The following is a 17,805-nucleotide window of genomic DNA, read 5'->3' on the forward strand; positions in this document are numbered from 1 at the left end:
CCTCATCTCACCTTGGACCTCTGTAAGCCAGTCTGGCTGGTTGTAATGTTCAGAGGCGATGGTAAGGGTGTTGAGAAACACAAGGAAGATCACCAGCCAGTAGAAAATATTGGACTTGACAGCAGCTCGGCACTTTCTCCTGCAGAACCTGTTCCACCGGCGCCAGTAGCGGCTTGAAACGGGAGAAAGAAAAAAGGGATGAAAAAAATGGGGATGTGTAAGCCATTGCAAATCCCTCAGTTAAGCCCTCCAGCTTTCATTCAGGTGTATTATGGAGTCTGAAGTGATGACAGTGAAAGGCTTTTAAATCCATGCTGGGAGAGAGTCTCCACTACTGCTCAGGGTGACCACAATGTCTGAACAAAACATGGTTCTAAACAAAGTACTAAGATTCTCAGGTGGACGAGCCCTTTGAGTCTTGGTAAGAGGACGCATGTGCTGACCAGAAAGAAAAGGCCTCTAGAGATTTCTTGTTTTCCACAGAAACAGTAAGCTTTTCTTTATTGAATAACTGTGGGGCTGGTCATGGGTCAGATCCAGTGCCCACTGAAGTCAACTTTGAAAGTCTTTCGTTGCCTACAATGGGCCTGGAATCGAGGCCCCCAGAGAGGTGCCGTGTGCTTGTGAGTCTCAGAAAAGAGTGGGAATGTCAGGTGCTCAGCACCTATCAGTATCAGGCCCAATAAGACAGCCAACTCTGTACTGAAAACAATGTCACAAAAAAGTCTATTTTCTTTGAGATCCATGAGGGACCTCAACATCTTCCCCTGTGCCTGTTGATAAGGATGCCATTTGCTAATAAACAGTACCCCTTTAAATTATGCCTTCCATGAACACAGCCCCTCATGAGTGTCACACTGATTTCTGAGGGTAATTACTAACCACAGAAGGTATTTAAAGCTAATTATACACCTCCTACTCTTCAGAATTTAACTTGCTTAGCAACCAGTTTCCAGGCAACTCTTGGCACTGTACAATACATCTAATAGTTTTTATTATATATATATTACATGACAAAGTGGCATGGGAACTTTTCATGGCTAGATCTGTCTCTCTCATTCCCTGGCCAGTGGTAAGCAGTGACCTTGTGCTAGGACAGAGTTCAGCACCTAGACACACTAAAGCCAGATCCAAATACTCCACAACTGCTTAAGAATCTTACAGAAAATTTTTACCAGGTACTCAGCTGTCCATCTTTGTTAGCTAGGTAAAATACTAAAAAATTTTCTACGAAACACAAGTAGTTTGTGTGCGCTCAAGTGGAAGAGAGTCTAGAAGTGTTATTTTTGAAAAGTGAGAAAATGATTGTAGTGCTTGGGTAATAGAGATACTTTGAAATCATCAGGAAGAAGTGCGTGAGGATCAAATAGCGTTAATGCTGTGGTCTTGTTTTCCAGCCTTCATCTAGTCCAAAATGTGTGTGTACATGCATGAGTGTGTGTGTGTGCGCGCGCTATACGCACATGTACATGCATATAGGAATACTTATGCTTTCCTGTGTGTCTACATGTGTCAGCATGCATGTACTGTACATGTGCATTCACGTGTACTTGTGTGTATGTGCATGGGTTAATATGACGATTCTACATTATTAGTCATATTTTGTGTATGAGGAAGAAAACAGCAGTTTTCCTGTCTCAATTATTGAGGAAGCCAAAAAATTTCTTATAAAATTCTTGTGTTAGAAGTCTCGCTGGACTTAGAATTCAAAGCCATGAAGCTAATATGGGTCACATACAGGAGAGGGAAATGGACTGGAAACCTTTTTCACAATGAACAAGTATATATTTATAAGCATGATGGAGTAAATTCTGGCAGTATAAGTATATGTCTGGTCAGCCCACGCCCTCTACACATTTCTAAAAGCTGATAAATTATTAAGAATCAAACATCCAGTAGGGAAACTCTGTGGATCCTGCTACAAAAAGGTAAAAGATTCCAACTCTGTGCAGTGGTGGGATGAAGCCTAATTTAACATGGAAGCTCTATCTCTTGAGACATTTACAACTAAAGAGAACAGAACACTACCCAGTGCTATGAAAAGCAGGCCCTTGTGTTGGCCTTTCAGTGGAATGAATATCAGCTGATGATCTAACTGGTCTATCTCTAGCTTTCTATAATTTTATGACCCAATGTTACCAATGGGGAAGCTTTCAGGAGCTGAGCCAACACACCAGCAAATGTGAATGTCCGAGATAAGTGTCACCTCTAACTCTTGGGCCTTATTTCAGTCTAATATTAAGTAAAATAGTCACTGATTTTGGTGGATGATTGACTAAAATCTATCAACACTGGGAATAGCTTAGAACTATTCATGTGCTATGGTGACAGTGAAAGATTATTTTAAAAGGTGGGATACAAAACCAGTGGAATGACAAAAAAAAATATACTATATTTTACTCACCTAAACTTAGATTTGGAGATCCGATGCCTGAAAGATAAGAGTTACTGTTAGTGCTTCTAAGTGAACTGTACACTCTAGACCTCCATGAGAACAGCAATAGAAAGAAGTAAAAATAAGCACAATGGATTCCCAATGCATATTGTTTTCCTCTTTGAACACTGTAACTCAATCCACGCCACTGGTGGTTGCCCTGGCAGAAGAAGAGTACAGTCTTGTTAGTAAGAGGAGGAGGAGTGGTGCCATGTGAACCTGAGGATTCCGTCACCTACATCATCAATGAAACAGCCCTTCTGTTATCTAAGAGGTCATTCTGATGCCAAGGGTTACCATAATCCTGTTACCAAATATCTTATACAAATGTGACCATCTTCTTCTTTTTCCTTTTGTCATTGAAGAGTTAGAGTCCTCTGGATTTTACTTTTATATGAAATAAATGTATGTTAATATAGAAATATTAACACTTTGCCTTTATATAGCACCTTTCACCTGAGGCTCTTGGAGCACTTTGCAAAGGGTGTTGGTGGTAAATATCATCTTCGTTTTGCTGAAACTAAGGTATAAAGGGTTATGACCAACAACTTCAAATTTGGATGCCTACAGTCACATGTAGTCATGTAAATGAAAGTGGCCTGATTTACAAAGGCACTGAGAGCCCACAGTTTCCATTGACTTCAGTGGAATTTGCGGGTGCTCAGCACCCTGGAAAATCAAACCACTTTCATCCTAACTATGTATTTTAGTGTCTAATTTGAGGCACCCAAGTTTAATGACCTAGGTGAATTACTGCAAGTCACAGGCAAAGCCAAGAATAGACTCCCAATTCTTTTCTCTGATCATTACACTACCCTGCCTATTAACACACAAATGTAAAGTTTAAATGACCTTAATGTAGCTGTGGAAAACAACAATAACCAAATAAAAGCTCTTCAGAACATAAGGGGAATCTGCACATGCTCTAGTCGGTGAGAAATTTCTGTTGAGTTGCCCAGGAACGTCTCATCTTAAAGCTCCATCTAAGGAAACTGATACACTGCTGATGATAGTTGTCAGCAAAAGGTTCCCCTGAACCCACTTAAAAATTGTTTAGCTGCTAGCATAGATGGGACAAAATCATTATGGAGTTTTAACCATCTCTTAACCATGCTTTTTATAGTGATGTTAAAAATGGTTTTGTCCCTGTGCAGGGAGCTCTGTCACTGACAGACCAGATGCCAATGGGTCAGTTTCTTTATCTGGAAGGGATTTTAGAGATAGAAACATATTTCACCAGCAGATGGTCCAAATAAAGAAAAATCCTCTGCACTGAATGCATCTCTCCTGCTGTGTCATATGCAAGGAAGACTAGGCCACACACCAGCCTGCAGTGAATATAGATAACACCACAAAAATCTTTTTCTAAAGAAGAAGAAATAATGTATCTTCTAAATATAATACATTGCTGAAAAAAACAATGGGAGCTTAAAAGTGAATGGGGTAATGAGGTACATCCTTAATATTATGAGGTTCCAAATACTGTAATTTGGAAGAAGTTTTGTTTTGAAAAGCCACCTCTATAGGTTGTACAATATGTAGATTTAATGAATGTTCAGCTTTAAAGAATGTTTTAAAAGTATGACCTAAAACAAATCAGAATTTGTGAACATGCAATAGGAGAGAGAGAGCGCAGTCAGAGCAAGGGACAAGTCACAGAGAATGGAAGGAAGAAGTCAAAGGGTGTAAGAGAGAGATAGAAAGATGCACAGAGAATGAGAGGAGAGGTCACTCCTAGAGAACGGTAGGGAGGAACAAGGGAGAGAGGTGGAAAGAGGAAGATGTCATGGGGGAGATGACCAATGGAAGGTGAAGGACAGAAGTTTAAAGACCTCTGGGGACCCCACAGGCTGAATTCAAGTGTCCCTCTTGCTTTACTAAAAAAGGGAGCTGTGTGGCATTTAAGGAACCTTTTATTTAGGTAGGCAAAAAGTTGTGGCAGGTGTTATACTTATCATGCATGTGATAATTACATCTCTGATGCACAAGGAGCTGCGGCAAAGTGCCTTCACTTCTCTGTCAGGCTAGCTAATAACCTTTCCACTGCTTTGGATGCCCTTCTGCTAGGGCAGAAGGTTTATCCCATAGGGGTGCTATATATCTATAGCGCAGGTCAGGGAAGGAAGAAGATATTTTTATCTAGAGCCAGAATAAAAGGGGGAAATGTGAATCCTGAAAACATAACTTGTATAATACGATTGATTTTACAAACATGGAAACATTATGTACAGTAGGCCAGCTAGTCCGTAACACTCCTCTCAACTGACCCTTACTACCACAGGCCTCCTGCCTTTCAGAACCACAGTCATCCTTCTCACACAAAAACATGCTGTTATATCTATTTCCAGGGCCGCCCAGAGGATTCAGGGGGCCTGGGGCAAAGTGGGGGAGCTGCAGCGTTTGTACTCACCCAGCGGCGGTCTAGGTCTTCGGCGGTATTTCAGTGTCGGTGGCCCTTCAGTCGCTCTGCGTCTTCGGCAGCACTGAAGGGCCCCCTGCCGCCGAAATGCCGCCGAAGACCCGGACTGCCGCCGGGCCAGGGTTTGCTGGGCCCCTGTGGGGCCCTGGGCAAATTGCCCCACTTGCCCCACCCCCCGAGCGGCCCTGTCTATTTCTATTGCTGTCAACAGACTGGATTCTGGTCCCTTGTTACAAACCTTTTGTGCCACTGCAAAATTACACCTGCCTGAGGTTCAGGGTGGACAAGATTTAGTGCTGGACAAAGTGATGAGTTTAAGACCAATACTTCACAACCCTATTATGTTAAGAGCTTTATGTCACTGGGAAAGAGAGCTTCCTCGTTTTCCAATGAAACACAACTTTTACTTCTAGCTCTGGAAGGTCTTCAGATATTGGACCTTACAATCCTGACATTTAAAATACAGGAAAGCTATTTTAGATCATTATTAGATGTTTTTAGAGCTCTCTCTGAGTAGAGTTAGACTCATGATAGTTTAACTCACCTAAGTTTAAAGAAGGAAGGATGCCAAAATAGTCCCCTGTTTGGTTTTTAATTCCCTAAAACTTTTTCTAAAATTGTATCTCCATAAATCTGTAACATATAACAGATAGTATGTGGGGTATAAAGAGTTAATGAGTTCAGGGTGATCTGCATAAATCACAGAAATCTGCTATAGCCCAGATTCTTACTGACAAAACCTTTACACAACACCATCACATATCAGACCACCAAGTATTCCATAGGAGACAAACAGAAAGATGTTTATGAAGAAATGTGTGATACTCTGGTATGAAAGCTATACAGAAATAAAATCTATTGCACTGAGAATGGGGAGGATTTAGGCACCAATATAACTGTGCATCTACCAGAACAGCAATTCTGGGAACACCTTACAGGTCTCCAAGCATGTAATATCAATCATGATATTGTACAGATATTCTCAGTGTACAGATTTTACCAAAATATAACCATGCAATTATTTGCCAACCTTGGTCACAGCTACTACTATACTGTATAACCTCCTAAGTAATTATCTTCCTGATGAAAGGCAGGGGGCTGGACTCGATGACCTTTCGAGGTCCCTTCCAGTTCTAGGAGATTGGTATATCTCCAATTATTATTACTTACAAACCCCCATGGACACAACTAAAAGCTCTCAGAACAACAGTGGCATAGAAATTCACTTATTGTAACTCTAGGATGTACAAAACTTTTGGGATATTCATCATATCCAAGGAGGTGCATTGTTCAGTCCTCAGATTTAACACTAATCCTAGTGTTGTGACACTGATTGCATGTTGATATGACACAGGTTAGTGGTGCAGTTAATGGTCAAACAGTAAAACAAAACTTTCCAGATAACATTTTTTCCTGATTAATTTAAAGGTCCTACAAAAATTCCTTGCTTGTTTCAACTCAGGATTTTGGAATGCCTGAAACAGAGACAACCACCAAAAGATCCCATTTTATACCTTTCATGCGACAAATGCATGCGACACAAATGCAGGACACTTTAGGAAGGTCAGTCAGTTTCAGGCATGTACCCAGCAATAAAGCTAGTAAAATTGTTAGAGATGAATTCTGCTCTCAGATGTGCCTGTGTAATTCCTATGGCAGTCACTGAACTAAGCTCTTCTTTCAGGTACATTCTGTGTAACCCTATTAACATCAGTGGAGATGCACAAATGTAAGTGATGATAGTAACTGTCCCTTTGTGTATTAACTAAACGCTTCTAGTAAACTGGGACACAGTACTGATGACAAAAGGACAGTTAACTTTGCTTCTAATACGGGTTCAGATATTCCCACGACTCCACTGTGACTTGATGGGAAGATCTTTACTTGACAACTATACTCAGTCTCCTGGCAGAATCAGTGAGCTGAAGCAATGCCTGGAGATTGATGCCATCTCTCCTTTCCTGTTCTCTCACTGTAGTATTGCTCTGACTCCACGGGAATTAAAGAGCAACTCCAACCTGACTGGATGGGCACTGAATTGTACTGGAGTGATAGCTGCTGGCCAGCAGTGGTAAGAACCAGCAGAGCATCTCCATAAAATCATAGAATCAAAGAAGATTAGGGTTGGAAGAGACCTCAGGAGGTCATCTAGTCCAACCTCCTGCTCAAAGCAGGACCAACCCCAACTAAATCATCCCAGCCAGGGCTTTGATAAGCCGGGCCTTAAAAACCTCTAAGGATGGAGATTCCACCACCTCCCTAGGTAACCCATTCCAGTGCTTCACCACCCCCCTAGTGAAATAGTGTTTCCTAATATCCAACCTAGACCTTCCCCACTACAATTTGAGACCATTGCTCCTTGTTCTGTCATCTGCCACCACTGAGAATAGCCTAGCTCCATCCTCTTTGGAACCCTCCTTCAGGTAGTTGAAGGCTGCTATGAAATCCCCCCTCACTCTTCGCTTCTACAGACTAAATAATCCCAGTTCCTTCAGCCTCTCCCCAGAAGTCATGTGCCCCAGCCCCCTGATCATTTTTGTTGCCCTCCCCTGGACTCTTTCCAATTTATCCACAGCCTTTCTGTAGTGGGGGCCCCAAAACTAGACGCAATACTCCAGATGTGGCTTCACCAGTGCTGAATAGAGGGAAATAATCACTTCCTTTGATCTGCTAGCAATGCTCCTACTAATGCAGCCCAATTTGACTCATATCCAGCTTCTCGTCCATTGTAATCCCCAGGTCCTTTTCTGCCGAACTGCTGCTTAGCCAGCCGGTCTCCAGCCCATAGCAGGGCATGGGATTCTTTCGTCCTAAGTTCAGGACTCTGCATTGTCCTTGTTGAACCCCATCAGATTTCTTTTGGCCCAATCCTCCAATTTGTCTAGATCACTCTGGACCCTATCCCTACCCTCCAGCGTATCTACCTCTCCCACCAGCTTAGTGTCATTCGCAAACGTGCTGAGGGTGCAATCTATCCCCAAATCCGTCCTGCTGAAATCTTAAGGTGATTTGCTAGTCAAGGAGTTACACCGCAGGCTGGGAAACTAGACAGGGGTTTTGGAGTCTAACGGATACTCTAGACCTGACTGTGAAGCAAGGGGCGAGCGGGGTGGGGTGGTTTAGGCTAGTCACAGAGTTGGAAATGTGAAGGATCCTCCTCTATAAAGCCAACCTACTGTCCTCTATACACACATCTCATGAGGTAATGGGCTTTGGCCATGAGTACCAATGGTCCAGGCTGTGATACTTGGGAGGGTCATAGACAAGAAAGAGAAACAAGGGCCAAGCCTGTGCATTTTCCGACTGAACTTAGCAGTGAGTTTCTGGGTTTTTGGCAGAGATTTGTTACCATTGCTCCTGATGCGGCAGCGACCAGAGATCTCGCAGCAGCAAAGGCATCTTTTCAGACACGATTTGCTTGTCAAGCCCAGAACAGCAGCAGCCGTGGCAGACAACAAACCTGCATGTGATCAGCTCTTCCCCCTTCTCCACTGTTCTAGGAGTTGCAAAGGAATTATTCTGCCAGCCAGAAGAGCACAAGGAAAAGCACCAAGGGAAATACACTGATGGATCAGCTGCTGCCAAGAGCTTTCACTATTTACAAGATTTTCAGGACATAGCATATTCAATTGAAAAGCCTGTGTAGCTCATTTATTTTGTTTTATTCTGGCTTTTTTGTTTTAAACCCCCCCTCCCCCCCCCCGTGGAAAACGGTTGGACTATACCAGGATTGAAAGGAAATCCTGGCCAAGAGGAAAATGCCAAATGGCTGATTGTTCCAATGAAAGCTGATCATTTGAAGCTGTTTCTTCCTTTGAGTTCAAATGCTTCAACCCTCTACTGTAGCCTCCTGGAACATGAGTCTCAACAAGGGTTTTTCTATAGATCAGCCACTCATATAAAAGCAAGAGCTTCATGTCACCCTGCGTATTTCTAGTTGTACTGGAGGACCAGATTTCATGGATGCACCTAGTTCAAAATTCAGTTCCAATGAGGCTAATATTAAGCATGGGTCACTACATGACCTCAGGAATCTAAGCTACAACAACATGGGCTCCAAATTAAAGTTATATCTGTAGGAAATTCATATTATCTTCTGATAAATATGCAGCATCTCAGATAAATTACTCACTGCTGGGAAGCCCTGTGACTAAGGCTGCTCCTTAATCCAAAATCCATTGCTCCTAGGTCTAGGTTTAACACCAGTTTATTTGTTGCAGAAGATCGTGGGAAACACATTTCAATGCACCTTTTTAAAATAGGTTAGTCACAGCTGTGGTGAGACAGAGGTAAGGTTAGGGTTACCTCTTTCAAATTTTGTCTTTGGGATAAAACTGTTGTGTTACCATTTCAATGCAGATGTTATCACAATGTGAGGCAACATTATGGTATGAGTGATGTCATGTTGGCACTGCAGAAGTTTTGGGATGCTTGTAGATGGTTCTTGATAGTCTTATCAAATTCAGAACGGTCCCAAAAACTGATATGAATTACAACCACCCTAGGCATTGTGAGCCAAACCCATCCCTGATATAACTCCATTCATGTCCATGGAATTACCCCAGGGATGAATTTGACACAGATATTTTGTTTTTGTTTTGATAAACTGGATGTAAAGCACATTAACCAAATCAAGAAATCCAAATTTAACTCTTCCTAGAACTCCTTCTGTTGGTTCAAAGGTTAGCATCACTCCAGACAGCTCAGCTGAAGAAGGCACTTGCTCTAGGCTTAGGTTCTATAGAAGATAGAGGTTTCTTTGGAGGATGATTCACCAGGAAACTACTTCTGCTGGAGGGGTGCTCTCCTGATCTTACTGAGAACATATCTCCATGAAGTCAGGTAAGGCTGTCAGGGGAGATTTCCATTTCCAAAAGAGATGCTTGGAATTGGCTTCTTGTGTTGATATTTCTGCCATTCACAGACCTTTTTTTAAGGTTCTACTACTTCATATAAGAACAGAAAGAACATCCGGTAATTCTAAGTCATCTTTAATAACATTGCTTTTCCTTTCCTTCTCCCAAGGGCATGTCTTCCTCTGGTCATAAGTACATTCTGATAGCGAGGTTGACTTGCCAAACTGACAGAGTTAAATACCCTTTAGCCGGATGTCACTAAAAAAATCAACTTTGACTTGAAATCTCCCTATTGCTCCTGTCATGTCCGGTTGTAGTTTGCCCAGCATGATCTCTGCCCTCTGGGAAAAAATGTGCTTATAACAAGACGAAAGTGACTCATTGCCACTGAGATTTTACCAGATTTGTAGAAATGATAATTTGCCTAAAAGACAAACTGAAGCTTTACAAAGCTCATCTAGTTATTTCATTTGTGCATGCAAATTCTAGTGGAAAGATGAACTCACAAAGTTCTGCTAAAAAGTACAGGTCAGATCTTCAGATGGAGTAAATGGGCATTGCTCAATGGAAGCCAAATGAGCCAAAAAAAAGCCTGTTAGGAACTGAAGATATGGCCCTATAGACTTGTATGAAGAATGCTGAATCTTTCAAACAAGAATTGCCCCTGTATTTTAGAACAAATTGAACTAATCACTACTTCCCTATTATCAGACTAAATCCTGAAGTCCTTACTCAACCTCTCCTCAAGGAATACACTCATTGAACTTAATAGGTCAAATTGTGAAATTCTTACATAATTTTTTACACGCTCCATGGGGTATTTTGGCTTACATGAGGATTGAACAAGGACTTAATAGGAACTTCAGGATTTAGTACATCCTAACAATCTGAAATTCAGACTTGTTGCTGCCTGAGAGGGAGACATGACAACTGCAATAAACTAGAGATGGGCCCAAGCATCTAAAGTTGGAGAGTTTTCAGATCCAGATTATTGGTTCAGGCCCATTATTAAGACAGGAACCATTGGCAAAATGTGGATCTCAGTCCAGATTTGGGTTTGGATTTCAAACACACTGGTGTGGCCTCTTATTATCCTGGTGGCAGGGAGCGTCTTCCATTTCCCTGATGCTTGGAACAGTATTAATGGGGCCTAGAGGAACCTGCACCCAGTCTTCTTTTGGCCAAAGAAAAGTTTTCTGAGATTCTAGTCTTTTTTTGGAGGAAGGAATGTGAACCCCCTCTCCATAAAACTGTATTGGCTTCAATTTCCCACTATGTTTGAGATGTTCTCAGATATAGTGGAGACTGGTAATTGCAGAGAGATAGCTGCATCTCCCTCCTTGATCCTCAGCTATCCAACCCTGGTGGAACTTAGAACAGCAATGGGCCTATCTTAATTTCCACCGCAGTTGAGGATACGGTGTAAAGGAACTTTGCTCCACCATGCACCTTCCTGTCCATGCCCAGCCCCTGGAATTCCCCTGACATGTCCTGTCCTTACACTTTAGGTAGGCGGATAGCTGGAGCAGAAATTAGCAAAGTGGAATTTTCCACTGGTCATTTCTGGCTATTTTAGGCCCACTTTGCACCCCACAGAAACATATATCTAAGAACCTGATTACCTACAGAACTGAGTGTTAGCCTCAGTATCCTGGCCACTTTCCAATTAAGGTAATTCTACTCTAGCTGTCAAAATCCCCTCTGCAGTTTCAACATAGGACAAGTCATCCTTCATGTTTCCTAAACCCATGACTGTGCAGTGTCTCTTGGCACTTTCAGATAGCCGTCACTTTTCACCCTGAAGGTGGTTGCACTTCAGTGCTGGAAAAGTGATCCCTACATACACAGACCATGAAGAGTTTTAGGATCCTTTGGGATGAAAAGCATGATATGAATGCACATTGTAATATTAAATTATAGGTGACTATATAGACATTATAATACACTTGCCATTTTTATTATTATTTGTATTATGCTCACGCCTAAGGACCTCACTGTGACAAGCACTTTAGAGACAGTCCCTGCCACGAAGAGCTCACAATCTACGTATGCAAAAGACAACAGGTGGATGCAGCAGACAGATGGAGGGAGCATAAGGAAAAAGGATAAATAATTTTTCATGAGGTTTGTGAGCTGGGTGATGAAAACAAACTGGACTTGCAAATAACTTTGTGCACACCAGATAAATAATTACAGATAGTGTCAACTGCTGACCAATATTATGGGGCCTAAATTATGCTTGTATAGTATAGGTCCCAGGGAGCTTGGGGCAGATTTTTGCCTCCCTGAGTTCTCCAGTTTGCAAGGGGACTGTGCAGGCTGCACCACAGATGTGCTGGGCCTGTTCTGCAGGGCAATTGAGGTAGTGATGTCACTTATAATCCCACCTACCACTTCCTCCCTTTGGCATGACATATGCTCCTGGGTGCACACTGATGTAGCATTCTGCTTGCAATTGTGACCAGCCCTTGTGAGAGCCATGCAAGAAGGTGAGAGGAAATGCCTTTTCCCTCTGCTATGCACTCACACAAGGGCATGCCATAGTCCAGCACATATTTTAAATACCTTCCAGAAATACTGTCTCACATATTTTGCATATGTGCCCAATAGATTTTATGACCCATAGCATTTTTTCTGACTGAGGTACTTCTATGTCATCATTAACATTTTTATAAGAAGCTATGTACAGTAATCAGAGCTTGATGTGCAGTGCAAATCCCATTAGTCCTGATAAAAGCGCTGTGCATTGAACTGAGAACATATCCAGAATTCTGGAATCTGGATCCATCACTTTTAAATGGACACTTTTCAAAATAAAAATATGGGGCCCAATGCCGCAACTCTTGAGGCTTGCAGGTGAGTGACCACAGATATATATTTAAATTATGTTATCTGTTTTATTAATAACACCTTAAGTAATTAAACCTGAAAGAATTCTGAATATCAAAATGATTTTACATAATATATAACGTTTGCTCGCTTTCTGCCTGTCACTCAGCTCATTAAATCAGACTAGTCAGTTTCACGCTTTGGTTCTCACGTGCTAGCTAGAACAATGTCATTCTGTCTGGGTATCTATCAATACAGGAGAATGTTTAATTTAAAAAAACAAAACAAAATGGTTTTCATCAACTTTAAAAAAAGTAAATTATAGGGCTTGTCTACATGGGGAGTGATTCCAGAATAGCTATTACTGATTAACTCCATGTGCAGACATTCATATTCCAGAATAAGAGTGCCTTATTCTGAAAATCTTATTCTGGAATAAGTGTGTCCTCAGATGAAGTTAATCAGGAATAGGTAATCCACTTCAAACTTACACCCTACCTTATTCTGCTTTAATTTTCATTTGTAGATAAGACCATGGAAACAGTACTTTTTATAGTGCACCTGATTCTGGTTTAATTAACACCTGTGTAAATCCTAAATCCCTCCACTGAGATCAAGAGTCACTCTGGATTTACCTGACTGAGATCAGAATGTGGCCTATTAGGTTTCGTAACTCAACACGTACCATTTTCTTGTTTAAAAACCCTTAAGTTTGCATTTAAAATATTTGCATTTAAAATATTTGGACTTAACCCTTTAAATCAATCTCGCATGCAGTAGAAGCAACATCGAGATCTTTATATATGTACTCACGCCAGCCTAGCACCGCAGTTTTCTCCTTCAATATCTGCTCCTGCCACATTGTCTGTGTTCACGGACTCAGTCTCACTTGTAGGCATGCTCACTGCAAAGGTCAAAGTGAAGAAAAAGCAAAGAGCTGGTGATTACTTTGCAACACATCTATTAGCAACCAATGACAACAGAAGGGCCAGCTTAGCAAAGGACTCTAAGTAGCAACATCTGAGCCTTATGCATTGCACCCTACCAAATTCATGGTCCATTTTTATCAATTTCAGTCACAGGATTTTAAAAATAATAAATGTCATGGTTTCAGATGTTTAAATCTGAAATTTTACAGTATTGTAACCATGGGGGTCCTGACCCAAAAGGGAGTTGTGGTGGTGGTGGGGTCGTAAGGCTATTGTAGGGGGGTCATTTACTTCTGAAGTGCTGCCTTCAGAGCTGGACTGCTGGAGGGTGGCTGCTGGCCAGGCACCCTGCTCTGAAGGCAGCTCCACTGCCAGCAGCAGCACAGAGATGAGGGTCACATGGTATGGGGGATGGGTTGCCACTTCTTGGGGGGCAGCAGGGCCAGCCTTATGGGTGGGTGCCATGGTCAAGAGGATGCTGTGGTCATCTCTCCCCACACACAGCCAGCCCAAGGCCCCTTTGACCCTGAGCACTGGACCTGGAGCCCGGAAGGGGCAGAGCTGAGGATGTCCCAACCAGGAGCTCCTACTCTGTGCCAAACTCCAGCTGCTAGTTCTGCCGGGCTGCTGCTGATGGCAGCGCTGCCTTCAGAGCTGGGCTCCCACTCAGCAGCTGTTGAGCTTCTTGCAGCTGGGGGAGGTTCCTGGAGGTGGGTCTGACCCGGCCCCAGTAGTAGCTCCTGCAGAGGAAGAGGAAGTCCCATCCCTTCCCATCCTGGCCAGGACTAGCAGCTGGAGCCTGGTGCAGAGTAGGAGCCTCTGGGTGGGGTGCTAGTCCTGCCCCTCCTCTACAATAGCCAGATTTCACGGGGGAGGCCAGAATTCATGGTCCGTGATGCGTTTTCTATTGTCGTGAATTTGGTAGGGCCCTACTTATGCAGTTTGCTGAGCAAGTCTGTGGCCTTATTGCATAGGTCAGGCCAGGCAGGTATAGCTTAAGTATATACACAAGTTCCCCAATCAGAAAAGTGTGGGCCAAGAGCTGCTGCTCGGCTTCTTTCAGTGAATTAGTCCCTTGAAAGTTTATAAATAGGATCAATGGAAACTGGAGGGAAAATTTGGCAAAACCACCAAAGAGATTAACAGTGAAACATTTTAAAAAAATTCCTTTATTTATGCATGGTCTACATTTTTTAAAATTAATAATAAATGTTCTGGTGAACTGAGTGCTGCTGAAAAGTACCAGAGTCACAGCTCTTGTGACTGAAGTCCTCGGTTATCTGAAAAGCAGCTACAGCACAAGCAGCAGTGATGCGATCCTCCCCAAAACAGCCCACCATTGTGCCTCAACCTTACACCTGGAGGAATGGGATCTCTAGGAATGAGAGAGTAGCTCAGTTTCTATGGCCCATTCAATCTTTGGCCCGACTTTCTAGAGTTTCCAACAAGGAAGCTAATGAATCCTGACTGTGGTGGAGTTTTTGTGTGAACACCTGTCAATTAAGAATGCGGCTGAGTCCACTAACTTATTACATACATGTCACTGAGCAGCCATTATACTGTAATCCACATCTACCTGATCTGTTTTTGAACAGGGGACTGACTTCCTAGACCATTATTAATCCCCTAAACCTTTCATTCCACCAAGAGTTCATGGAACAAGACAACTCCAACTGAGTAACTGCTTGTGTCCCTTGTTTGGAGAATTAAAATACCTCCTTAGCATATATCTGTCTGAGGTCGTGTGGCACAAAGGATAGCACTTCTCCCCATGTGCCTTTCCTCCCTCCCTACTTTCCAAATACACAAAATGAATTAAAGACAAAGAAATGACTCTTCAAGCTGAATGGCATGATAGGAGTTGGACAGATGTCTGACAGGGTGTCAGAACATGACCTACGTTAGCAGCTGAACAGATGTCAGTGGGACTTTAGAGTATGCCGTGTATTAGCGGCTGGAAAGATATCTAATGGGCTGTCAGAACATGTTGTGTATTACTAAGAACACAGCTATTGTTAGCAATAAGACAGACATCTGATGGGCCACCAGAGCAAGAGCTAAACTAACACCCGGAGATAAACCTGATGGTCCTTCAGGGTATGCTCTGCATTTGCAACTGAGGAGATGTCCAATGGGCCATGAGACCAGGTTCTCTTTTAGCAGCTGGAGAGAGATCTGATGGCCCTTCCAAACATATCCTGTATTCTTGCTTCAGTGCACAGTCTTCCCTCTTCTTCAACCTAACGATCTCTAGCATTTCTACTTTGTCTCTTATGGAGAGCTAAATTTTTTAGATTGTGTTTTTGGGCACTGAATGAAATATTTGACACTGTGGCACTCCCTCCAACATGACCAAATGCATTGCTCCAAGTGTGTCCACTCCTTTACATAATCTTATGAGCTGGGTGAAATCTTGTTATGGGTTGAGTTAAAACTCCATTGAGACTGAGAGGTGTGAATGCACCATTCAATTAACATTACTGTAAGCATAAGCCCTCACTTAAAACAAGAAGAGTGGGTGAAATCTGCCCAGGAGCTTTTGGGTGAGTATTGCTTTAGATAGGGGTGAGTGTGGGAGGGGAGAGGAGACAACAGACGGAAAAAGACCAGAACAGAGAGGCAGATGCAAAATGCTAGAACGCCTAGCAGTAGCCTGTAAGCACAGGGTGATGCTGGAAAAAAGGTAGAGGAGAGCGACTTTGGGTCTGCTGGCTAGAGAAGCTTGGGGCTGTAAGCTAAGAAACTGCTCCTTTTGTTCTTTCTTTCTCCTGGGTTTGTAGAAGGAAGATCTTATACATTCCTTGTACATAAACAAGATTACAACAAAGAAAATACCAGACTCCATCCATTTCTACTTCCAGCTAGAACATTTCTAGGGTCCTGAACTTTGATTAGCTGCTTAGGTCAAAAAGGGGCAACAATAACATATCTGCTCTTATTGTCTTATTTGCTTGGAGAAACAACCCAAGAAACCAACTAGATTAATATTTTGATGCACAAGAAACCGCCAAGCAAACTGAAAAAGAAACCGAGCCACAAGGTTAACATTTGATCATACTGTCTGACCCCCACCTCTAGGAAAACAAAACAGAGTTATTTGGCACATACTCTTCTGATATGAAGTGAAGCACCTACAAGACATATTTGAGCTTGATTGCAAATGAAAAACAGTTTTGAAGATATTAGAAAAAGGTTGCTTTGCAATAGGAGTTATTACCTCAAACACATATACAGGACACCACGTAAGCAATAGAAGGAGTGAGCCACATACATGCATAAATATACTTACGTACAATATATATACATATACACACATTATGGACACAGAGCGCAGTGGAACATTACCATGGGTTTCTGTGGAGTGACTAAACCAAGCAAACTTCCCTTTCTTCTTATCAGGCAAGCCAGCAGGAGTGCTTCCTTTCACAGACAAGATGGTCAGTGTCAAGTATCAGGAACAAGACATCAATAGAGAGCATGCAGCCAGTGACAGGCAAAAGAAAAAAACAAGGAACTCAGCTTACACATATGACATCCACTTCTGTCTGAAAACTTCATCATGAATTAAAAATACAAAATGGAAAATAAAGGCAAATGGAAGTATGAAATATTACAACATACACTGTCAGAGGAGAATCCTCCCTTTCTTTCTGCTCTTAGTTACAAGCTGAATCCAGCATCAAGCCATTGAGTTAAAGTTGTGGGCCAAATCCTTGTCCCACTGACGTGAATGGCAACATTCCCGAAGAGTGACTAATCTAGCTATCTGTTCTCCAAACTGTGATTGCCTTGCTCCTGGGAGTAGTCCCATTGAAGTCAGTGGGACTTGTTGCATAAATAAGGCAATCACAATTTGTACCCAAGTTATATGGCTGCATTGTGGGCAATGGGGCCAGGATTTGGACAAGCCCATGTTTGAATACACATTTGTTTGATTTCCTCCGCTGGGTTGGCAATGCTGCTACTTGAAAGCTCTTGGTGGACTGCTGTGAATACAATTCTCTGTTTTATGCCAATTTCCAGAGATTAATAAAATCTACCAAGCAGGCCCAGAGGAGCTGAACAACAGAGTCATGCCCAGACTGAAATAAGACTGATGAGTCTTTTCCCCACACTATGTCTCCTGCTTTCCACCTGAAGTTACACTGAGCATCCGCCCACTGACTTTCTGGTGTGTGGGTTTGTATGGCATTATAAAACACGGATCCCCTGTTTATTACACACGAGTGGCCAGATCCTCCACTAATCTTGCTTCTGCTCTCTGCAGGAGGATCTGCCTGTCCTAAATTCGAGTAGACCAGGTGGGCGAGGTAATATCCTTTATTGGACCAACTTCTG

At 42.4% G+C, this 17,805-nt stretch overlaps 1 protein-coding gene across 8 annotated transcripts in view; it reads right to left on the minus strand.

The window, feature by feature from the left end:
- The window catches only part of CACNA1C (calcium voltage-gated channel subunit alpha1 C), a 638,168-nt gene that overhangs the window by 127,372 nt on the left and 492,991 nt on the right, over positions 1-17,805 (minus strand). For 7 of the 8 annotated variants that reach the window (XM_039546114.1, XM_039546165.1, XM_039546156.1 and 4 more), the window contains exons 10-12: positions 13,352-13,442; positions 2,405-2,431; positions 12-172 (exon numbers count right to left, since the gene is read on the minus strand). In XM_039546114.1, the coding sequence (XP_039402048.1) occupies positions 12-172; positions 2,405-2,431; positions 13,352-13,442 (279 nt within the window). Of the gene's footprint in view, positions 1-11; positions 173-2,404; positions 2,432-13,351; positions 13,443-16,812; positions 16,888-17,805 lie in introns of all 8 variants that reach the window. The other variant, XM_039546098.1, reaches the window with a different exon arrangement.

The sequence above is a fragment of the Mauremys reevesii genome, linkage group 1 (genome assembly GCF_016161935.1).
Source record: "Mauremys reevesii isolate NIE-2019 linkage group 1, ASM1616193v1, whole genome shotgun sequence".
Classification (NCBI taxonomy): Eukaryota; Metazoa; Chordata; order Testudines; family Geoemydidae; genus Mauremys; species Mauremys reevesii.